This window comes from Electrona antarctica, assembly GCF_951216825.1.
Source record: "Electrona antarctica genome assembly, chromosome: 4".
NCBI classification, from domain to species: Eukaryota; Metazoa; Chordata; class Actinopteri; order Myctophiformes; family Myctophidae; genus Electrona; species Electrona antarctica.
In genome coordinates this window covers 31,367,557-31,392,501 of record NC_136809.1, presented here as the reverse complement: position 1 = coordinate 31,392,501, position 24,945 = coordinate 31,367,557, and the positions used below count along the sequence as shown (strand labels likewise).

The 24,945-nt window shown below is 42.0% G+C and overlaps 2 protein-coding genes and 1 long non-coding RNA gene across 3 annotated transcripts in view; 1 reads left to right on the top strand and 2 right to left on the bottom strand.

Annotated features, from left to right (window-relative positions):
- Positions 1-17,086, bottom strand: part of LOC306922625 (lipopolysaccharide-induced tumor necrosis factor-alpha factor homolog) — a 61,828-nt gene extending 44,742 nt beyond the window's left edge. The window contains exons 1-2 of the mRNA XM_079500363.1: positions 16,981-17,086; positions 10,710-10,816 (exon numbers count right to left, since the gene is read on the bottom strand). Coding sequence (XP_079356489.1) covers positions 10,710-10,803 — 94 coding nt within the window. The 5' untranslated portion in view covers positions 10,804-10,816; positions 16,981-17,086. The remainder of the gene's footprint in view (positions 1-10,709; positions 10,817-16,980) is intronic.
- A 581-nt stretch (positions 17,087-17,667) lies between these two features.
- LOC306921245 (uncharacterized protein) overlaps positions 17,668-24,945 on the bottom strand; it is a 40,434-nt gene continuing 33,156 nt past the window's right edge. The window contains exons 11-14 of the mRNA XM_079498356.1: positions 22,376-22,423; positions 21,082-21,129; positions 18,476-18,638; positions 17,668-18,185 (exon numbers count right to left, since the gene is read on the bottom strand). Coding sequence (XP_079354482.1) covers positions 18,074-18,185; positions 18,476-18,638; positions 21,082-21,129; positions 22,376-22,423 — 371 coding nt within the window. The 3' untranslated portion in view covers positions 17,668-18,073. The remainder of the gene's footprint in view (positions 18,186-18,475; positions 18,639-21,081; positions 21,130-22,375; positions 22,424-24,945) is intronic.
- LOC306922628 lies at positions 23,731-24,287 on the top strand. Its single transcript, XR_013789950.1, has 2 exons — positions 23,731-24,041; positions 24,149-24,287. It is a non-coding gene; the product is annotated as an uncharacterized lncRNA (long non-coding RNA).

Below are 24,945 nucleotides of genomic sequence, written 5' to 3'. Positions count from 1 at the left end.
ATACATCAGACGACTGCAGTTGATTCAGAAACCTGCTGCTCGAGTCCTTTCTAATACCAAGAAAGTGGAGCAGATCACACCAGTTTTCACTGGCTCCCTCTGTGTCAAATAATTGATTTCAAAATGTTATTCTATAAAACTTTTAATGGTTTAGGGACAAAATACATTTCTGATCTTGAACCATCCAGATCTCTCAGGTAATTTGAGAAAGGTCTGCTTTTTGCCCCTACAACCAAAAATAGATGTGGGGAAGGAGCATTTAGCTTTTATGCACCAAATACCAAACAAACTCCCATATGCATCCTAATGTAATTGTATAATTGTGTTTTCTTGATGTTCTGTTTAAAGCACATTCATTGAATTGCCTTGTTGTTGAAATGTGCTAGATACAAATAAAACTGCCTTCCCTTGCCTTACAATAAAATATCATATACCGGAAAATACCCTAAATGCCATGTACAATGGTAATATGACTGAAAATTCAATTCAGTGAGAGGCATTCAACCTGGAAATTTAAATTATAGCGTATGTGTTATAAAAAATAATAAAGTAGCGAAAGCATATAACCAGCCAGTCTATCATATGATTCTAATCTAAAGTAAAGGGCCCCAACATGATAATATACTATAGTACCAGACCCCCATGTTTTACAAACAGATATATTTCGACACTACTTGTTTTCTCTCACTCTAAAGGAGGAAACTGATGACAAAAAGATACAAAAAGAGAGAATTATGCAAGAGTGTAATTTCAACATCATGTTGACATCCGTGGTCCAGTAGATCATATCTGGAGATGCGGTCCGGTACTTAAAGCACTACACCATTGGTTTTTAAAGTTGGGGTCTCAGGGGTCCTTGGAAGGGTAGAAACTAAAATCAGCCAGAGAATTTATCATTCATGTACTGTACTGTACTGTACTGTACTGTACTGTACTGTGAATAAACATACAATTTGGATATAGCATACATTAGATCACCCAGGTTGTATGTTACTTGAATGCCTTATGACCCCCCCTCCCCATATAGTCGGTGGGGCTATAGCTCCTAATCGTATACCTGGCCATTATTTTTCAATTTCCTATACTTCAATAGTAAACAAAGGACAATCAACAGAGGATACGCTGGGACAGAATAGTGGCTTTCTCAGGGCCTACAAGCAGTATTTGGCTGCCAGGGCTGGCTGTCTTGTAATCCAAAAATGTACACACGTGTGGGTAGGGTTGCCTGGCTGGGTATATGACTGACTACCGGCCTGAATGATTCAGCCATGCCTTGGTGTGAGATATGATCTGGACAACAGATGTCAATATGAAGTTGAAGATAAAACTGACCACTTCTGTATCTAAGTCATTCTTCTCTCTTTTGTTGGTAATCTTTTTGTCATCAGACAGATAGTTTAGTCATATACTTCTCTCTTTGTTAACTTTTCATCATCACTGACAGACCATCCTGCTGCCGCGACCCTGTACACAGCCACGGCAGAGCTGTTTGTGGCAGATGTGTGCTGTGCTGCGTGCGTGCTTGCGTTTGTATATTTGTGTACATGTATGTGACAGTCTCTCTCTTCATGTTATTGCCATTAGACGGTGTGTTGTTTTCAATAAAAAAGGTGTTTTGATCCACTCTGTCTCGAATCTGGCATTTTCCATTCTCCATTGTAAATGCGCCCCTAGCGGCCAATGTTCTGTTGCGCATTTACAATGGAGTGAAATCCCAGATGGATGCCAGATTCCGAGACAGAGTGGATCAAAACACCTTTTTTATTGAAAACAATGCACCGTAGACTTTCAAACGCAGGGCGTAGGCCAAGCTGAGAAGTGGGGCAGCAACGTAAGCACCTTAGATTTTGCGTATGTACATGTTAAGAGCGATTTTAGGTCCGCGAGCCAAAAATGTAAACACCATGAGTGATGATCACTTAGACTCTCGTAGAGAGCAGACATCAGAATCGAAGAATACCTGCAGGCACAGGCTAGCTCACGCAAAGGAAATGGCCTGCAACTCAAGTGTTCTCAGTATGATGGGTGAGAAATGTGATAGAGAGAGAGCTACAAACTTACTTTTCATGATTAAAAAGAAAAAGAAAAAGCAAGCAAGGATATGAGCTCGTAAATCTGCTATTTTGAAAATCATATTTTGCAAATCTTTGAATATCGCTGCAAGCAGCGATAAGGCCGGACCAAGCAGGAAGGCAATAAGAATAATATGCACAAGAAACATGGAAGACTAAACTTGAGAAAAAGACCATGGAATTGTGACAGGGTCGGTTTTTTATAGTGGGGGGCAGGTACAGGTTCTTGAAGACTCATACACAGAGTTGGCGGTGCCCAGATTTGAACCCATGACATTGTGTTGCAAAGGCAAGAGCTCTACCTACCGAGCTAACAAGCAAAATCATGCAGTGTTTTTGTAGCAAGTTGCACAAGGATAAGTAATGATAAAGGTGGGTAAAGATAAATTAATTGACTGCATATAAACCAGAAAATTTACCAGATTCAGACGAGGAGCTCAATGAGTGAGTGAAAACCAATGAAATGAGTCGGAAACAGGGATTAAAGGTTAACTGAAAAATTATTATTAAACTTCACAGAAAATAAACAGCTTTGAACATTCATGAAAAACAAACAAATGGGGCCCACTTTAAGTTGTTGAATTGAAAAGTTCAGTTCCTATTCAGTTCAGGGAAAGCAGTCTCTTTCTCCAATTTGGAGAACCAGATTACCACATTTGTGGGTGAAGGGGGGGGGGTTCAGAGTTCCGGGTCGGCTCGCCAGGTCTGGGTACCATCTGGTACCAGAACCATCCATGCAAGGGAATCCTTTCAGGACACAAAAAACCTGAACTGAAAGGCCAGGTGTCCAAATCAATCTTCGTTTCCAAATCACTGTTGTACAACATCAAATAATCTATCAATTCATGAGTAAAGAACCTGATTTGATCAGGATCAAGTTCTTTATACATGTTTCTCACTAAACAAATCAGTTTCTAGCATTGTTACGGCCCTTTAAACTTGGCTCAACCAAGGGCTAACATAAAAGGACACAAAGTCAGATCAAAAGTTTACAAAGATATTACACATTTTTTTTAAATCCTGCATTGCAAAACAGGGACTGATGGACAAGAATACAGTACTTACGACGAGCCCATCTGAAACTTAACTAATAACAGCAACAACTAGAAAAAGTGCCCTTCTGGGCACAGGTCTCCACCAGTGTGTGTGATGTTTGGCAAAATGTTTAGGAGTAATATATAAACGTGTGTGTGTGTGTGTGTGTGTGTGTGTGTGTGTGTGTGTGTGTGTGTGTGTGTGTGAGAGACGTGGCTTGGCCTGTTGTAGCGCCACCATGAGGCTGATTTGAAAACTGTCAAGTGGCATTTCTTCCTCAGCCTAGTGGGAATATGCATGCACAGTTTCACCGCAATCGGACGCAGCGTTGAGTAGTTGTGGCGATTTGTACAAAACGGGCTACTCCTGAAAAGTTTAGAAGCAAATCGTAGCCAATGAGGGTGGATTATGAGAAATCAAACAAACCCGTCTTGATCACATGACTATAGAGAGCATGTGTACTGATTTGCGTGAAATTTGGATAAAATCTGAAGGAGTAATATTAGAAAATGTGTTTTACATATGTCGGCCTCCTGGTGGCGCTATAAAGAGCAGATGTGAAAAATTCCAGGCAAAGGTTTTTCCTTGGCCTCTAGGGAGTTGGCATACAAAGTTATCCACAGATCCATGCAGTTAGAGGTAAAAACACTTTTCGGCCAGTTATAGCGCCACCATGAGGCTGAGTTGAAAGTTTTCACGTGGCATTTCTTCCTCGGCCTAGTGGGAATGTGCGTGCACAATTTCACGGAAATCACACGATGTGTTCATGATTTTGCAGCATTTTGTTTGAAACTGAGCACTCCTGCGAACTTTGGAAGCCAATCTTAGCCAATCAGGATGGAGTCTGAGAAATCTGAAAGACCTGTTTCGTTGAATGGCTCTAGAGAGACTGTGTACCAATTTGTGTGATGTTTGGACAAAATCTGTAGGTGTACTGTCCAAAAACTTGTTTTGCACAAAGCGGCCTCCTGGTGGCGCTATAACAGGCTGTTCTGGAAATTCTGGGGCAGAGGTTCATCGTTGGCATCCAGGGAGTGTGTGTGCAAAATGTGGCATTGACCGGCTTAACGGTGCCAGAGATTAGCTGTTCACAGACGGACGGACGGACACACGGACACACGGACACACGGACGGACGGACGGAGTGCAAAACATACTCTCTCCCCATGCCTTCGGCCTGGTGGAGACAATAAGAACAACATGCACAAATGAGACTGACGAGCTGAGTTGTCGGTACCGGGATTTGAACTCACAACCTTGTGGACCGAAGGCGGGAGCTCTACTGACTGACCTACACAGAGACAATCAGTGACTATATTAGTAAAACCATTCAGTGATTTGGTAACAAGAAGGTGTGTCCTCATTTTAGGCATGTCTTGTGTGCGTGTGCGTGCGCGTGTGCGCCCGCCCGCCCGCCCGCCCGCCCCTGCCTGCCTGCCTGCGTGCGTGCGTGCGTGTGTGCGTGCGTGCGTGGCTGCATGCGTGTGTGTGTTAGGCAGACAATCGTTCATAACCATGGATTTGGATTGAAGATCATCTCTTTAGTTTTTGTGGTGTTTAACATAAGGTGGCTATTATCACACCAGTCTTTAAAGTTATTGATCTCACTGATATAGCCCACAGGGCGTTCAACAATATGTACAAATAAGACTGACAAGCTGAGTTGTCAGTAGCTGGATTTGAACACACAACCTTGCGGTCCAAGGGCAAGAGCTCGACTGACTGAGCTACACGGAGACAATCAGTTACTCCATTGTTAACAGGAAAATCATTCAGTGTTAGTTCAGCATAAGTACTCAAACTTTTAGAAATTAGCAGATCTACATGCTCATAACATGTCCCGGTACGGTACGGTACGGTACGGTACGGTACAGTATGGTACAGTACAGTACAGTACAGTACAGTACGGTGCAATACAGTACGGTACAGTACAGTACAGCACAGTACGGTACAGTACAGTACCATATGGTACAGTACGGTACAGCACAGTATGGTACAGTACAGTACGGTATTACACATTGCACTTATTACACTACTATTACACTATTACACTATTACACTAAATACACTTATTACACTATTACAACATTTGACTCAATACACTATTTCAATATTACACTATTACACTATTATACTGTTACACTATTACACTACTATTACACTATTACACTTATTACACCTATTACACTATTACACTACTATTACACTACTATTACACTATTATACTATTACACTTATTACACTATTACAAAATGAGACTTATTACACTATTTCAGTTACTAGTATCTCTATTATTGTGATGCCATGTCCTAGTGCCTGATGGGTCAAATGTAATCTACTTCAATATTTCTATAGTTGAGTCATCACAAATCTTGCAGCACACAATGGATACACAGAGTTGTCTTTACCCGGATTTGAACACACAACCTTGTGGTCCAACGGCGAGAGCTCTACCAACTGAGCTATGCAGACACAGTCAGTTGACTCATTCTAAACAGTAACATCATTCAGTATTCATATAGGTATTAGGTGCATAAGAACAGCAATTTTCATTGGTTCATAAAAACTTCATTTTTTCACTTAGAAAAAATGTGCTACGATTATTTGTCCGTATAGGTCCAAAGTTCACGTGTAGAAGTTTTCGTGCATTTTGAGCAAAGATTCTGGGAGGAGTTACATTTGAACTGTTTTTCATATAATTCAAAATGGCGGGTGATCTAAAGGTCAGAGGTCAAAAGTTGTTCGGCATGAGGAGACACATATGTGTATCAAAGTGTCATTGCCAACGGTCAAACGGTTCATGAGATATGCACGTTCAAAGTTTGCAAGTTTGCAAGTTTTGCATCAATTGAGTGCTATAGCGCCACCATTTGGCCAATCATGATGGGCTTCGCATAGTAAAGTGACATAAGCATATGTGTGTATTAGAGGCAGAAGAAACTTGTTGCTCAGGCCTCGCCTACTAGGACAACATTCAGCTATACCATCAGTTCTAACTCACACCAATAGACTCGTCAGCACATCACCCCCCCCCCCAACACACACACACACACACGGAAAACAACCGCACTGGCTTCCTGTCAAGGTTTGCATCTATTGCAAAACACAAACTCTTCCTCCTTCTCACCTACAGATGTCGAAACGCCCTCCCTGTGGCTCCTCATGCAGTTGCTCTCAGGCATAAACCTTCATAAACTCCATCATACCTCCTTTTATGAGGATTTCCTGTTCATGGTATAAAGAAGTGTATATTTGTACGTCTCTAAATGTTCTGATGAATTGAACAAGGTGGACCCTGTCGTAAACAAGTGTAATGCTTGTATTGAGGTGTGCTTGAAATGTACTGTAATTCTCCAATCGGTTAATAAATATTGAAATGTACTGTAATTCTCCAATCGGTTAATAAATACTTCAATCAATGAACTAGCCGATCTACATCAACAAGTTGGGATCTTTGTAATGATTTCACATTAACAACATTAAAATCACAACTGAATAACTGTAGAAATGTGATCAGGAGTTTAAAGGTCTCCTTGAGTGTGAGTGTGTGTGTGTGTGTGTAGACATTGTTTCTGCCTGACAGACAAAATGGTGCATTTATATAGCGCCTTTATCCAAGGTGCTTTACATAGATTGTGCATTACATTCACACACACATTCATACACCGATTGCGGCGGAAGCCATGCAAGGTAGCTACCAAGCCAAATTATCATTGGCTCATAAAAACTTATTTTTTTGACTTAAAAGAAATGTACTACGATTATTTGTCCGTATAGGTCCAAAGTTCACGTGTAGTCTACCAGACTACCGCGTTTCGCGAAAACCGACAGCACGGTTCAGTCAGAACAGCTATTTTTGGCGGAAGGAGGAGGAGAAGAAGGAGAAGAAAAATAAACAAAAGCAATAAGTGACCAAAGTCACTTCGTGACTTCTTGGTCCCTTAATAATGTCACTTCCTACTTCTGCTATGTGGTAATTACCCACCACACACACTTCCTATCTCTCTATGCACACACACACACACACACACACACACACACACACACACACACACACACACACACACACACACACACACACACACACACACACACACACACACACACACACACACACACACACACACACACACACACACACACACACACACACACACACACACACACACCAGCGCTTTCAATTCAGTGCTATAGCACCACCCTTTGGCCAATTGGAGTAAGACTGCTTTCAGTACTATTTGGCATGACCCTCTACCATACTGTAAAATATCATAAACATATGACGCTGCATGTATGTATTAGAGGCAGAAGAAGAATTTTCACAAACCAGCAATTTTCATTGGCTCATAAAAACTTCCATTTTTTCACTTAAACGAAATGTGCTACGATTATTTGTCCGTATAAGTCCAAAGTTCAAGTGTAGAAGTTTTCGTGCATTTTTATCAAAGATCCTGGGAGCAGATACCTTTTAACTGTTTTTCATTTAATTCAAAATGACGGGTGATCTAAAGCTCAGAGATCAAAAGTCAGAGCACGAAAGTTGTTCGGCATGAGGAGACACATATGTGTACGAAAACCGACTGCACCGTTCAGTCAGAACTGCAATTTTTGGCGGAAGGAGAAGAAGAAGAAGGAGAAGGAGGAGAAGAAAAATAAACACAAAAACAATAAGTGACCAAAGTCACTGCGTGACTTCTTGGTCCCTTAATAATACTGCTAAATGGTAAACGGGGTCTGGATTGATTCCATGATGTTTCTTACCTGGCGTTGTTGTGCTGAAGTCTAAGAAGACGACGTCAGTGCTATGACAGGACAGACGTACTCAGTGTGACAGGACAGACTTCCTCAGTGTAACAGGACAGACGTCCTCAGTGCTATGGCAGGACAGACGACTTCAGTGCTATGACAGGACAGGTCTAAGAAGGACTGTAACTGGTTTAAGAAGGACTCCACTCCACCTGCACATGAAAGGACAGGAAACACAGTGTCATTGGAGGATGCACGTCTGATTGGTCAACTTGTTGCTCAGGCCTCGCCTACTAGGACAACATTCAGCTATACCATCAGTTCTAACTCACACCAATAGACTCGTCAGCACATCACCCCCCCCCCCCCCCCAACACACACACACACACGGAAAACAACCGCACTGGCTTCCTGTCAAGGTTTGCATCTATTGCAAAACACAAACTCTTCCTCCTTCTCACCTACAGATGTCGAAACGCCCTCCCTGTGGCTCCTCATGCAGTTGCTCTCAGGCATAAACCTTCATAAACTCCATCATACCTCCTTTTAGGAGGATTTTGGTATAAAGAAGTGTATATTTGTACGTCTCTAAATGTTCTGATGAATTGAACAAGGTGGACCCTGTCGTAAACAAGTGTAATGCTTGTATTGAGGTGTGCTTGAAATGTACTGTAATTCTCCAATCGGTTAATAAATATTGAAATGTACTGTAATTCTCCAATCGGTTAATAAATACTTCAATCAATGAACTAGCCGATCTACATCAACAAGTTGGGATCTTTGTAATGATTTCACATTAACAACATTAAAATCACAACTGAATAACTGTAGAAATGTGATCAGGAGTTTAAAGGTCTCCTTGAGTGTGAGTGTGTGTGTGTGTGTGTGTGTGTAGACATTGTTTCTGCCTGACAGACAAAATGGTGCATTTATATAGCGCCTTTATCCAAGGTGCTTTACATAGATTGTGCATTACATTCACACACACATTCATACACCGATTGCGGCAGAAGCCATGCAAGGTAGCTACCAAGCCAAATTTTCATTGGCTCATAAAAACTTATTTTTTTGACTTAAAAGAAATGTACTACGATTATTTGTCCGTATAGGTCCAAAGTTCACGTGTAGTCTACCAGACTACCGCGTTTCGCGAAAACCGACAGCACGGTTCAGTCAGAACAGCTATTTTTGGCGGAAGGAGGAGGAGAAGAAGGAGAAGAAAAATAAACAAAAGCAATAAGTGACCAAAGTCACTTCGTGACTTCTTGGTCCCTTAAAGGGTAAGACCACTTTTGTAGAGGTTTGGGTTGTGTAGTTACCTTGCCATGATGTAACTCCAAATGTGGACAAGAAATCAAAAATAATTTCTCCAGTGATTAGAAATTGATAATTCAAAATATGCTCCTCATTGACTTACATTGTACGCTGAAACAGCTCTCAAAGTCACTCTTTTAGTACGTAAACAAACACAAACAAAGTTGTTTCAGACAATATAGAGCAACACCAAAACTCATGTGGTTTTATTTCTTCATAAAAATGGTAACTTCCTGTTGATTTGTCCATTTTTATTCAGAAGAAAACCCGGACTGGATCCATGGATCCGGATCCAGATCTTCATATAGTAAAATCAACAGGAAGTTACCATTTTTATGAAGAAATAAAACCACATGAGTTTTGGTGTTGCTCTATATTGTCTGAAACAACTTTGTTTGTCTTTGTTTACGTACTAAAAGAGTGACTTTGAGAGCTGTTTCAGCGTACAATGTAAGTCAATGAGGAGCATATTTTGAATTATCAATTTCTAATCACTGGAGAAATTATTTTTGATTTCTTGTCCACATTTGGAGTTACATCATGGCAAGGTAACTACACAACCCAAACCTCTACAAAAGTGGTCTTACCCTTTAATAATGTCACTTCCTACTTCTGCTATGTGGTAATTACCCACCACACACACACTTCCTATCTCTCTATGCACACACACACACACACACACACACACACACACACACACACACACACACACACACACACACACACACACACACACACACACACACACACACACACACACACACACACACACACACACACACACACACACACACACACACACACACACACACACACACCAGCACTTTCAATTCAGTGCTATAGCACCGCCAATTGGAGTAAGACTGCTTTAAGTACTATTTGGCATGACCCTCTACCATACTGTAAAGTGACATAAGCATATGACACTGCATGTATGTATTAGGGGCAGAAGAAGAATTTTCACAAACCAGCAATTTTCATTGGCTTTTCACTTAAAAAAAATGTACTACGATTTTTTTTGTCTGTATAGGTCCAAAGTTCACGTGTAGACGTTTTTGTGCATTTTGATCAAAGATCCTGGGAGGAGATACATTTGAACTGTTTTTCATATAATTCAAAATGGTGGGTGATCTAAAGGTCAGAGGTCAAAAGTCAGAACACGAAAGTTTTACGGCATGAGGAGACACATATGTGTGTCAAAGTGTCATTGCCAACGGTCAAACGGTTCATGAGCTATACACGTTCAAAGTTTGCATTTTCAATTGAGTGCTATAGCGCCACCCTTTGACCAATGGTCATGGGCTTCGCATAGTCACCGTTTGGCATGGCCCGGGCCTCTACCAGATTCCTGCGTTTCACTGCACGGTTCAGCCAGAACTGCTATTTTTGGAGGAAGAAGAAGGAGGAGTAGAAGAAGTGATCAAAGTCACTTTGTGACTTCTTGGTCCCTTAAAAACACAAAAACAATAAGTGACCAAAGTCACTTCGTGACTTCTTCTTGGTCCCTTAAAAAAGGCACTCATGCAAGTCTCTGGTCAGTCACCTGCTGGGTACATAGGCGGGGGAGGATAGACAGCGTCATTGAGGTTCAGAGGGGGTCCAGGGTAGGGAGGTGCCGCGATATCTCCCTTTTCCATTCTGCAGGTCAGTCTGAGGACGGAGGACAGAGAGAGTAAAGACTATAGAATTGAGAGACGACTACAGCAAAAATGCTGATCCCTTCCAAAGGTCCTATTAATAATGACTATTCATTATAGGTAAAGCCATGTGAGACTTACTCACAAGTCACAACAAGCCATGATAAGACCAACATGTGGAAATCTTCCTTTGACTTCATGGGTTGGTTAAAACAGATCACAATAAATGAATAACAACAGTAAAACACAACATGCACACTACAGACAACAACTAGAAATGCATTCTGTTGAGCTGCCAATTTGGGCCTTGCACACAAGTAGACCATGTATGTATGGCCTACTTGTGCACAAGCAGAGTGCGCTATGAAGTGCGCTCACCATTGGCATCACCGCTTTAAAAAAAATAAAGATATATTATGAATATGATATATTGTAATGACGACATAATGACGTTGCCAGAGATGCTGGTCCCTAATTGGGCTACGGTCTTAAACAAGAGAGGACACCAACATACCCCGACAGACATACATACATACATGTACCCAGCCGATCGCAGTACTTGTGCGCTCTGCTTGCGCAAGTAATAACGGGCAGTGTTTTTTATGTTTAGTATTTAGCAAACTTATTGCATTTGGTTTGAAAACCTTTTTGTAAATGTTCTTCTTGGTTGCTGCAGTGGCCTTATAGCATCTTGCCTGGGGCAGTTTTATGAATTCTTAAACATGATCATCAGGTGTTATTGTTATATAAGGAGGTATACATTTTTTTTTTAAGTGTACAGTATTTCTTAAAATGATGGTTTTATGTGGACACACCCACCAGTTCATTAGGTATGCGTGAGTTTAACCTTAGCACCACCCACCTAATCCAGTCCCTCCGCCTCCTCCTTTAAAGGTGCTGCCACACTATGGAAAGAGCCGCGCACGTTCTCGGCTGCGCGCAGCTTAAATTCTGAGTTTTTAGACAGCAGGTGGATGGAAAATAAGCTCCACCTCCACGGACTTTTTGCGCGACGGCCAGATTCCCGGAAACGCTCTCCTCCGCGCAAAAAGTCTGCGGAGGTGGAGCTTCTTTTCCATCCACCAGCTGTCTAAAAACTCGGAATTTAAGCTGCACAGAGCTTAAGAAGTGCGCAGCTTAAGACCGTTTTGCGCTAAGGTGTGGAGACGGTGTAAGACCACCCACTTGTCCTAGTCCCTCCCCCTCCTTATAAAAGGACAGCCCATGGCTCTGCCCTTTTTGTTTACAAAATGACAAATTGGTGTCTGTAATGTAACAAAAATGTTAGAAGTTAACACTTCCAATATTTCTGAGATGTCGGATAAGCACCATTATGCACTTATACTGCCACCATTTTATTCATGTATAGGCCTATAATCCATGCATCCATACCATATCAGACCTGTTTTTTCTGATTTTTTTAAATTATTTATTTATTTCCTCCAATTATATTAACCCTATTGTCACAATCAGCTCATCTCATCATCCAATTAAATCATAGTTTAACAGCAGAAACAATTAGATTGATAGATCATAGCATGAATAATTTGCCAATATACTGTAGGCTATTGATTTCCTCCAGCTACTGTAAGCACCCTGACATTGAAACTGTTCTTTATTGACACAAAGCACACAGCTCTGCCCTAGGCACATGCTCTGGACAGAAGACTCTCCACTTTTCTATTGCTCTGATCAAACTCAATTTACAACATGAATATGCCGTTCCTTCTAACTGCATTGAGTTTCAGCAAAAGCAAAACCTGGCGTTGCCAGGTTTAAAGAAACAAGCGGCTAGGTCCACGAAAACAAGTCACAGAAATTGCCTTGAATATATATGAAAACGTTTCAACAACACCAATCCTTTTAACAACATATTAATCTGAGGGCCCTTCACATGAACCATTGGTCAAATCAACCACATCTCCCCTGCAAGTTACTTATATGAAAACAAGCCCAAGTCGCTTGTAATAGCCAGCCATGGCAACATGCCTTCCAGCGCGACACAAGCACAACCGATATACTTCTAATCCTTGACTTTACAGCCTTGTATAAGTATTAGGACCTACATATTGACTACAACAGCCAACAAGAATGCACACTGTGACACTACACTCTGTATCAAAGCCCGGCCACTGTGGTTATAAAAGAAACAACGGACAACCTGAACTCCTGTCTCCTTGAGAGCAGCAAGAGCAGCAGAGCAGGTATAAGGCTGGTTTGTGGTTTCCTTGATTAATCCTGAGGACCCGACGTGAACATCTACTTGCTTCCTAGTTCCAATCTAACGAAAAACAATCTAATGGACGTCTGCTGACTCTGCTCTGCTGTGAACTGGTAGGCCTAATGTGTGAAATTACTGTTTGAAAATCTAGCAAACTGCGCCGTTCAGTTCACACGTGTGTATGTAGCAGGCAGCTCCGCCCACAGAGGTTGTCGTATTGGTAACAAGACAACTCACCCCTTTTGCCACTTTTGGTGAGTTGTCCTGACAACTCACCCCTAAACGTGAAGACATCTCACCCCTGCTTTTCCAGGGGTGAGATGTCTTCACTTTCCGGGGTGAGATGTCTTCACTTTTGGCCACTTTCGGGGTGAGATGTCTTCACGTTTAGGGGTGAGTTGTCAGGACAACTCACCAAAAGTCTGACTGAATATGTAGCCTTTGAGCTATAGGGTGTACCAAAATCTCCTGGAGGGTGCGTCAACATATGTGTCACGTGGTAGCGGCCGCCATACTTGCTGGCTTGTCTGGTTTGTTTACATTGAGCGACTATCCGTGTGCTTGTATACGTTCTTTTTTTAAACTGACCTCACAATGGTGCAGACTTGCTCAGTAAATAAGTGCCACAGCAGGTCACGTTGAGGAAATGAGCCAGAAAACGGAATTAGATGTTCAGCTTTCCAGCATGGAGACAGCATCAAGGAACCCAGATTGACAAGTTTACAAAAAGACGTAGAATGGCTTGGATCGGCGCACGGGCGCAGAGACATAATGTTCAACAAAGTATCTAAGCACAGCCGTGTTTGTTCACAACATTTTCCTTGTCCTTGTAATGTATTTGGGCCCGACGTTCTTTCTGTCCACCCTGGTGTTGGTTCACTATGTTGTCGCCAAGAACGAGCTTAATATTTACAAATACATACCACCGTCACTCTATTCTGAGTGATGTGGGCTAGAATTTAATGCCCACGAGAGGGCCGTCCCAAGCTTTTCAGACACCGCCCCCTCTTGGTGACGTACACGTTCTCACACGCTATACTTTACTGAATATTTCACAAGAATATAACACAAGAGTCAAATGTATGGTCAAATGTAATGTAGTTTATTTAAATATAGAAACATTGTAAACAAAGTTCAAACAGCAGTTCAACAAAAGATCACCATGAATTCAAGGCTTGTGTGTGTGTGTGTGTGTGTGTGTGTGTGTGTGTGTGTGTGTGTGTGTGTGCGCAAACTTCTGAAGAAATGTGAACTGAACCCCTCTCAATTTGGTTACTCCAGATGGCTGTCACTTTTCTCACATGCTAATGTAACTAGCAGTAGCCAGATCATCATCGATATTGCTTTGCTATTCAGATGTAATTCAATCAGTATAGGCCTATTAGAACTGTGATTGATTGATCATGCGTCCGTTGTGCGTCTAATTAGCAACTTTGTACAGCCGTGAGACTCTGCCTTTGAAGCGCAAACATTATCCACAAACGACCCCCCCCCCCCCTCACCCCAGCTCACCCCGGAAAGTGAAGACATCTCACCGGGGTGAGATGTCTTCACTTTCCGGGGTGAGCTGTCCGTACTTTCTCGCCCAACTCGCCCCAGCGGAAAGTACAGACAACTCACCCCGACATGTAAAAAAGTGAAGACAACTCACCGGGGTGAGATGTCCGGTATTCGTCGTATTTAAAAAAAATCACACCCGTGACCCGTGTGAACTGAGTGGTGCAAGGTCTTATATAGTCTGATCAGCTATGTCAGTGACGTCACACACTAACCATAGCAACCATGCTCACCTGTGCACGTACACAGGTACACAAACATACAGACAAAGCTGGTTGTTGGAGTGGTTTGCACCACTCAAAAATATATAGAGGGGGAGGTGCGTGTGTGCGTGCAATAGTAATACGTCACACTATCAGTGTTTATATCATTGGCCCGTTTGACTGTCAAAGGGTTCAGCCTCCAGGAAGAAACCCTAAATACAAAGTTATTACACTGTGAGTACAAAACCAAAATAAAAATATAGCTGCAAGCAGCGATAAGGCGGGACTAAGAAAGAAGACAATACGCAATAAGAACAATATGCACAATAACAATCATGTGTATCCTCGTTTTGGGCATGTCATTATCCATTATTACAGTGTGTTCGCTGTTCATGTTTTCACGTACAAAGTTCTCTTCAACTGGAATTTCAGATAATGGTCCATACATTGTGTGTAGAATGTTTCACGCAAATTGCTCAAAAAACAAGGCAGAAAATCAGGTATAAGCATTCTTCAAACTGCTCAAAATGGCGGAAGATCTGAGGGCGGAGCTTACTTGTCAAAGTGACAGATGTGTTCCCCATGAGTCAAGGAACATGTGGAAACAAGTGCCATGAATTTTGGCCAAACGAGGCATGAGTTATGACTCCACAGTGTGCGTAGATTCTGTTCTTACCTACGAACAAATCACAGCTAAGAAAAGATTGAGGGATCCCAAAACCTTCTTAAAAACTTCCTAAGTGGGTCTAAGAACAAATTTCCTCTTAAGAACTTCTTAAGAACGGTTGGCGCATGAGGCCCATGTTCACAATGGGCCTCATGCGCCAATGAGTTCCTAACTTTTCCTCTTACATTTCTTCCTAAGTGAATTCCTAAGAGAAGTCCAGTCAGATTCATGAAACGTTCTTAAGTAGGCAGAATTGTTCGTAAGCATGTTCTTATGATGATGAATCCAAATCCTCGTAACTTGAAGGGGTGTGCCAGTTCATTCAAATAATCATAGGTAGACGCCCCACATATCCTAATTAGCATCCTAATTACCATAGGGAACCGCCCCACCAAGCTACCCAGCCAGCCACACACATAGGGAGTGGTTGCACCACTAAAAAGAAAAGAGTGAGACAAAAGGAATGTTATGTTGCCTATCAAGTTAGCTATCAAGTCAAATTAGCTATCAAGTCAAATTAGCTATCAAGTCAAGCAAAAAAGATAAGGTCTGGTCTGCTGTGTTTGTACGAGGAAATGAAACATAACACTGTACTATGTGGGTGTTATGTAGCTTGCAAGGTATGTGTATGTGGGTGTACCACATAAATTGATAAAGCTCTCACGCCATTTAGGGTGAGAGGTTTGCAGTAGCAGATTGACAGCCATATATGCTGTACCACCCTATGCATGCAAACTGTGAGGGAGAAGAATCTGCTACGCAAACATACAGTACAGACAAAGGGCCGATTCATACTCCTATTTTACCGCTGTTTCGGCGCTGTAGTGCCGAAATGATTTCGGCTCGTCAGAAATTTTCAGTAGCACCGAAGCGCCGACTTTAGGACGGTACCCGCCCCCCCGAACCTCAAATGACGTCACATTGTAGGCTCTACAGAGCCGAACCGACTTTTATTCGGCTCTAAAATAGGAGTATGAATCGCGCCAAAGACTCACACACAGCACAAACACAAACTCACTTGTTCTCTGGGTAGCATTGAACTCATTCAAGATTGTCAATTTACACAGCAAGTAAATAAAACTGAGAGAGATTCACACATATTACATTCATTATTTCCACACATTCACATATTCACTTGTGGGTGCAGGTGCATATGTATCAAATGTACACACATATACACTCCCGCACATAACAATATTGTTACAGACTCTTTGTTCATATTACATTTCATTATGAGGTTCTTGGAAAAGAGGCAACAACAAAAAGATAGTGTAAAATTGTCGATTATCCAATTCATTGTATAATCGACTATACATTTACTGCTCCATTTTCAAATGCATTAACACTTGAGTATACTTAATACTATTAGCTACCACTACCAGGTGTTAAAGGTGGTGAAATGATTTAAATTATTACTTAGATATTTTCCCATGCTTCTTCCCTTGCCTTATCATCTCTTTTCTCAGCCTTGTCTGTCCCTATTTTATCCCAACAAATAAAGACTGAAATATAATTAAGATTATACTTACTTTCTGAAGATAGTTTGGAACAGTCCTGCTGTTCCCGTTTCAGAATCACTGACAGAGATGAAAAGTCTGGTGCAGTCTGAGGTAGTCTGCTTGGTGGAGACTCCAGAGTCACCTTTACAGTAATAGTATACTGTAGCTCAATGGGAAGGAGGGCGTGACAAAGCTGAGTGATGCTTGGAAACAAATAGAGCCAACGTGTCATCATTACTGTATGTTGTACATACTGTATGTATGCAAAAATATGAACAAAGCTTCCCTTTCAGCAGTTTTGGACAATAATATAATTTTATGTAATGTTGATAAATGTATTTCTTTCCCTTTTTTACAGGAGGTATATTACTGAAATCACTGAAGTGCAAAAATGCTCTGTTGTTTGGTTAATCATTCTCTTGTTTGAGGATGTTGATTTGAATAGCAGTTACAGTGGTCAGAGAAAAACTAACAAACCATAAAAAACTTTACAATCAGTTACAGTAATGTACAGTGTGTGTGTGTGTGTGTGTGTGTGTGCGTGCGTGTGTGCGACCGTGCGTGCGTGCATGTACAAACTTTTAACATTGCCTCATGGAAAGTACCCGATCAGGACAGGTGCACACTCACTGTACACAAGCTGCTCAATTCAACCGCAGAGACTACTGATTATAAAAAGAGTATCTTTGAAAAACAAAGAAAAGGTTCCGCACACTGTCAGATACAACATTTTATTAAAAAATATTACAAAAAATGTAATTGGGCAATGTTTGAGCATAGTTGGGTATGTCAGTTCCCAACCTTTCCCCTTACAATTTTGACAAAAGCTGTAAGCCCCCGCATGTGTGCACACGCACACCATTTTGTGACAATAGCATCGTGGCGCATTGTGAGCTTAATAAACCTACTAGTTTCACTATTTTTTAAACATAAAAAAAGATTGTATGATAAGTTTGTGATAGATGCAGACAGTGGATTAAAGAAAGTTGTAATTTTGTGAAACCTGTTTTTGGACAACATCCTTACAGACATGGTCTGTGTGAGCTTTGGCACACCTCCAAGTGTGTCTTGGGCCACTGCAATGTGTTAAAGTTAAACAACAGGGATAGTTTATACATTTTTATTATACATACATTCGTTTATAGATGTGTATGACGGTGTTGCATTGAGGACAGGCATGTTCCACATCCTTGCAAGCGTCAACACAGAATGGGATCAAACAGCAAGGCCAGCATCTAAAATAAACAAAAAGAACATTGTTTGCTTTGGTTTAAGAAAGGCAGAAGACAAGATTAGATAGCAAAAAAGGTAATAGACTAAGCAATATACTGTATATGTGTGTGAGCGTGCGTGCGTGCATTTTTTGATTGATTGATTGAAATATTTATTAACAGTTTGCAGAATTACAGTACAATTCAAGCACAACTCAATACATGCGTACGTGCGTGCATGTACTGTATGTGCCTCTGTACGGGGGCATGTGTCTTTGTGTGAGAGTTATTTTTGAGGGGACTACTACACTCACAGAAGGATTCCAACTACGCCACAGATCAGCCAGGTGAGCAGGCCACTTTTATGGGAGGTCCTGGTGACGACACTGGCCTGACAGTGGGGACACTTCACCTGTCCGGGAACATCATTCAGGTGTGGCTGTATCACCACAACCTGTGTAACTACAGAGACTGCTGCTGTAGGAACAAGGACACACTAGTTACTACTACCGTCAGTGGTGGACAGTAACAAAGTACATTTAGTTTGTACTGTTTTTAAATAACATTCTTAGTATCTGTGTTTTACTTTTGTATTTTTGGATACGTAAAGACTTTCACTCCACAACATTTCAAAGACAAATTCTTTTAATTCCACTACATTTCTAGGGAGTGTAAAAGTAGGCATTATGAATTTACCACTTATAAGCCCTATTTCTAATATAGTGAAAGCACTCAATACATCGCGATGTGACGCGTTGTGAGCTAGTAGATTGGCTCTTTTATTGATATTTCTTTTATATTTGGGAGATGTCAAGAATTTCATACAGCAAATTAATTATAGTAAAAAGAAAATGTACTTTGTAAATTGTACTTGTGAATACTATCATTTTTAAAAGCAGGTAGCCATGTATTGTACTTTTCAATACGCAAGTAGGTTTTAAAGCAAGTACTTCAGTATTTTAACTCATAACTAATTTGACAGAGCAACTTTCACATGTTGAGTAATATTTGACCGGGAGTATCTATACTTTGGCTCAAGTAGCCTACTGGGTTTCAGTACTACTGTCCACCACTGTCTACCATACATCGCTTAAAATCAATGCACCAGCTGGATTCATTAGGACATAACGTTATGTGACTCATTATTTTTTACACATCTCTACTTTGGCTGATGACACTCTCCAATGGTGTGAAATCCAGAATTACAGATGTGACATTCCTATATCTCAATGTAAACAGTGGAGTGGGTGGTGGGTGTGTTGAGGTGGCCTATATCTCAATGTAAACAGTGGAGTGGGTGATGGGGGTGTTGAGGGGGCCTATATCTCAATGTAAACAGTGGAGTGGGTGGTGGGGGTGTTGCGGGGGCCTATGTCTCAATGTAAACAGTGGAGTGGGTGGTGGGGGTGTTGAGGGGGCCTATGTCTCAATGCAAACAGTGGAGTGGGTGGTGGGGGTGTTGAGGGGGCCTATGTCTCAATGTAAACAGTGGAGTGGGTGGTGGGGGTGTTGAGGGGGCCTATGTCTCAATGTAAACAGTGGAGTGGGTGATGGGGGTGTTGAGGGGGCCTATGTCTCAATGTAAACAGTGGAGTGGGTGATGGGGGTGTTGAGGGGGGCTATGTCTCAATGTAAACAGTGGAGTGGGTGGTGGGGGTGTTGAGGGGGCCTATGTCTCAATGTAAACAGTGGAGTGGGTGGTGGGGGTGTTGAGGGGGCCTATGTCTCAATGTAAACAGTGGAGTGGGTGGTGGGGGTGTTGAGGGGGCCTATGTCTCAATGTAAACAGTGGAGTGGGTGGTGGGGGTGTTGAGGGGGCCTATGTCTCAATGTAAACAGTGGAGTGGGTGGTGGGGTGTTGAGGGGGCCTATGTCTCAATGTAAACAGTGGAGTGGGTGGTGGGGGTGTTGAGGGGGCCTATGTCTCAATGTAAACAGTGGAGTGGGTGGTGGGGGTGTTGAGGGGGCCTATGTCTCAATGTAAACAGTGGAGTGGGTGGTGGGGGTGTTGAGGGGGCCTATGTCTAATGCCGCAGCGGTTGCGTAAAGACCTGCCCTGCAGCACTGTCTAATGGAATTTATTTGTGCGTGTATTTTTTGTTGAATTACTGATGACAAAGTAGTAAAAGTCAACAGTATGTATCCATAAAATAAGCAAGCAGCACGCTAGCAGACAATACACTAGTTCTTTCTTTCAATCATTTTATTATTATTATTTTCACAGTTATATTACCAGATCATCTTCTTCTTAAATGCACTATATGCTCGTCACATGAAACTCTATGCCGTCATATGCATACATCTGTCGCACAAATTATCAAAACATTAGAAAGTAGCCGGCGTATCTGTGTATGAGATTGTGAAAATATAATAATAATAATAATAAAAATAATAAAATGATTGAAAGACAGAACTAGTGTATTGTCTGCTAGCGTGCTGCTTGCTTAATTTATGGATATACATAGGCCTACTGTTGACTTTTACTACTTTTTCATCAGTTATTCAACAAAAATCACACCCGTGTGAACTGAGTGGTGTAAGGTTTTATATAGCATGATCAGCTGTGGTCTGACGTAATGTCTGACGTAATGAAATCACACCCGGATGTGATTTCACAACTGGCTGTTTTTGTGCAGAAAAAATGACCATGGTTGCTACGGTCATCCAGTTCACCCGGGTGTGATTTAATTACGTCAGAAATTATTTTGAACATAGCAACCATGCTCATTTTTTTCTGCACACAAAAGCCAGTTGTAGGAGTGGTTTACACCACTCAACACAAAAGCCAGTTGTAGGAGTGGTTTACACCACTCAAAAATACTTAGAACACGCACAAATAAATTGCATTAAACAGTGCTGCAGGGCGGGTCTTTGATCAATTGAAATATAGGCGTTGAGGGGTAGGGTTTATAATGCTCACCAGGATGTACAGGATATTGTGATGCCCCATATGGTCCAGGCTGTGGACCTGAGGAGACAATTTAACCAAGACAGACATTTATTATTATTATTATTATTATTATGATGATTATTATTATTAATAATAATTATAATAATTATTATTATAATAATAATTAATTATAGAATGACATGAAGAATTGTACAGTATGTGATGTGGGACATTGATAGTTCAATAGGTTACAGTATCTTTTTAATAAATAGGTTTTAATGCAGGGTGTGTCTCAGGGTGTGTCTCAATGTAAACAGTGAAGTGGGTGGTGGGGGTGTTGAGGGGGCCTATGTGTCAATGTAAACAGTGGAGTGGGTGCTGGGGGTGTTGAGGGGGCCTATGTCTCAATGTAAACAGTGGAGTGGGTGGTGGGGGTGTTGAGGGGGCCTATGTCTCAATGTAAACAGTGGAGTGGTTGGTGGGGGTGTTGATGGGGCCTATGTCTCAATGTAAACAGTGGAGTGGGTGGTGGGGGTGTTGAGGGGGCCTATGTCTCAATGTAAACAGTGGAGTGGGTGGTGGGGGTGTTGATGGGGCCTATGTCTCAATGTAAACAGTGGAGTGGGTGGTGGGGGTGTTGAGGGGGCCTATGTCTCAATGTAAACAGTGGAGTGGGTGGTGGGGGTGTTGAGGGGGCCTATGTCTCAATGTAAACAGTGGAGTGGGTGATGGGGTGTTGAGGGGGCCTATGTCTCAATGTAAACAGTGGAGTGGGTGGTGGGGGTGTTGAGGGGGCCTATGTCTCAATGTAAACAGTGGAGTGGGTGGTGGGGGTGTTGAGGGGGCCTATGTCTCAATGTAAACAGTGGAGTGGGTGGTGGGGGTGTTGAGGGGGCCTATGTCTCAATGTAAACAGTGGAGTGGGTGGTGGGGGTGTTGATGGGGCCTATGTCTCAATGTAAACAGTGGAGTGGGTGGTGGGGGTGTTGATGGGGCCTATGTCTCAATGTAAACAGTGGAGTGGGTGATGGGGTGTTGAGGGGGCCTATGTCTCAATGTAAACAGTGGAGTGGGTGGTGGGGGTGTTGAGGGGGCCTATATCTCAATGCCGCAGCGGTTGCGCAAAGACCTGCCCTGCACTGTCTAATGGAATTTATTAATTTATGGATATACATAGGCCTACTGTTGACTTTTACTACTTTTTCATCAGTAATTCAACAAAAAGTACTTACACGCACAAATAAATTGCATTAAACAGTGCTGCAGGGCGGGTCTTTGATCAATTGAAATATAGGCGTTGAGGGGTAGGGTTTATAATGCTCACCAGGATGTACAGGATATTGTGTTGCCCCATATTGTCCAGGCTGTGGACCTGAGGAGACAATTTAACCAAGAAAGACATTATTATTACTTGCGCAAGCAGAGCGTGCAAGTACTAGTTTCGCCCGACGATGCGTATGCACCGTCCCAGCAAATGACGTAATGACTACTTGTGCCTGATACGGCACAAGAAGGCAGTGGTGCCAGACTACATACATAGGAGCATTACCTCTAATCCTCCCGACACTAAAACATATCGTCATTACGTCACCATCGAAAACCAATTACACTCTGGCATTGGGACCTTTAATCCACATCTTTATTACGTCATCATTGAGAGCTAGTCATCATTGAGAGCTAGCATATGACGCCAGTTATACCCTGACGTCATATGATGATGATGACGGTGGGACGGTGCATACGCATCAAAAGTAACCACAGTATACCACTATTCAACTTACAAATTACATATACATAGAGGCATTTCCTGTAATCCACCCGACATTGATCGAGATATACGTCACCATCGAAGGCATTGGGTCCTTTAATCCACATCTTTATTACGTCATCATTGAGAGCTAGTCATCATTGAGAGCTAGCTATACCAGTTATACCCTGACGTCATATGCTGGGACGGTGCATACACATCAAAAGTAACCACAGTATACCGCTAATCAATTTACAAATTACATATACATATACATAGAGGCATTTCCTTTAATCCACCCGACACTGATCGAGATATACGTCACCATCGAAGGCATTGGGTCCTTTAATCCACATCTTTATTACGATATATACTTCATAATACTACTTTTTTACGTGCAAAAAGTAGGTACGTAGCAAATAGCTAAACCTAATAATTCAATATTTCAATCGTTCTTTCAAAGAGAAGCTGAGATTTGACAGTTTGTAGTCGACCGCTACAAACTGTCGACAGTACTTGTCGACAGTACTTGTGTGAGCCGGTGGAATTTTAGATGTGTTTGGTTTATTGTGATATTTGTGCTTTTGCTGTGTTATACTTTTGCATGTTTGTTTGAAATGTTTTCTTTAAGTTGCCGTAGAGTGAGATTATTGTCGAGTGATTTTACATTATTGTTTTGCTTATTTATTTCTGTTTGAACTGCATGATTTTGTATAACTTTATTTTTCCACTGACTGGCTACCATAACTCACTAAGGACCTGCAGCTGAGTGAGTGACTTGCACCTGGGCATGGGCGTGGCCAGCAATCAGGAGCCCTATATATTGGGGCTGGCAAAGGGAACAGCAGAGAGTGTTTTGGGAGAAGGTTTAAGGAAGGCTGTGTTGGAGAAGGAGGAAAAAGGGCAGCTCCCACAGGCTGGGCCCAGGACGGGGGCCGGGACACCCCAGCCGGGGGTCAGTGGTAGCCATGATTGCCGACCGTAGAGGGGCTATAAGTGCCATGAGAGCCATGCCTTCGACAACTGTAAGAGCCACGACCACGGCCCCGGCTGGTGTGTGCCCGGCCTGGCCTTGCCTGTGGGGACGAGGCTGCCCAGAGACCAGTCGAGAGAGAGACGGCAGTTGACTGTGCAATGGGAGGCGAACGGGTGATGGACGGAACAGAGACGGAGCATAGAGACGGCAGAACCCAATACCAGACCCCCGACCACAGCAGTGCCCAGACATCTGTCTGGGCTTGTTGTAAGTAACGTTCTCTGGTATTTGGCAACGTACTCCACCTGTAACTATCATTGAACTCAAGTTACTGTGAACAGATGTACTGGCGGCTTTTCCTTGTATATTCACAGTGAACCAAGAAGAAAGCTGTCCCTGGAGATCCCCTCATGGACTGAATTCCCCCCTGTTGGCCCAATTTGCACACCTTTTGATAAGGACATTTTAAGAGTTATTGTTTATTTTAGTGTAATAAAAGTATTTGTTTGTTCATTCAAATCGGCCTCTGTTTTAAGTTTGCCTTTTATATTTGAAGTTGTCCACGAACCTGTGTTTCCTTGTTTTTATATTTGTAGTATTTAATAGAGGACCAGACCTCTCAAAAAGGTGGCGTGGTCGGCTGATGTAATTTTTAAGCTAAGCACCTCTGCACTTTATTACAATTATCACTTGTATTTTATTGGTACATTTATAAGTATATTTTTTAGTGCTTTGGTGTTTTTAGCTGGTGCCACACTTGCACGCTCTGCTTGCGCACTAAGTAGGCAATCGACAGAGTGCAGTTCTAGTTATTATTATTAATAATTAATTATAGAATGACATGAAGAATTGTATGGGACATTGATAGTTCAATAGGTTACAGTATCTTTTGAATAAGTAGGTTTTAATGCAGGGTGTGTTTTGTTTTTAACATGAACCTACGCTTCCACACAAACATTACAGAAATAGAGATACTGCATTGGTCTTGTGCGCCTTCACACAGTTTACTCAGTATTTAGTGATGACTGAGAAAAAATGCTGCCATTTGTCCCAAAGTGACTGCAAAAACATTGCTGCTATTTGTTTCAAAAAAGCTTTATACCATGTTAGAACATGCATATAACGATTCAATGTGACATAGCTCTGTTTACAAAATGCTGTACCCCCTCCA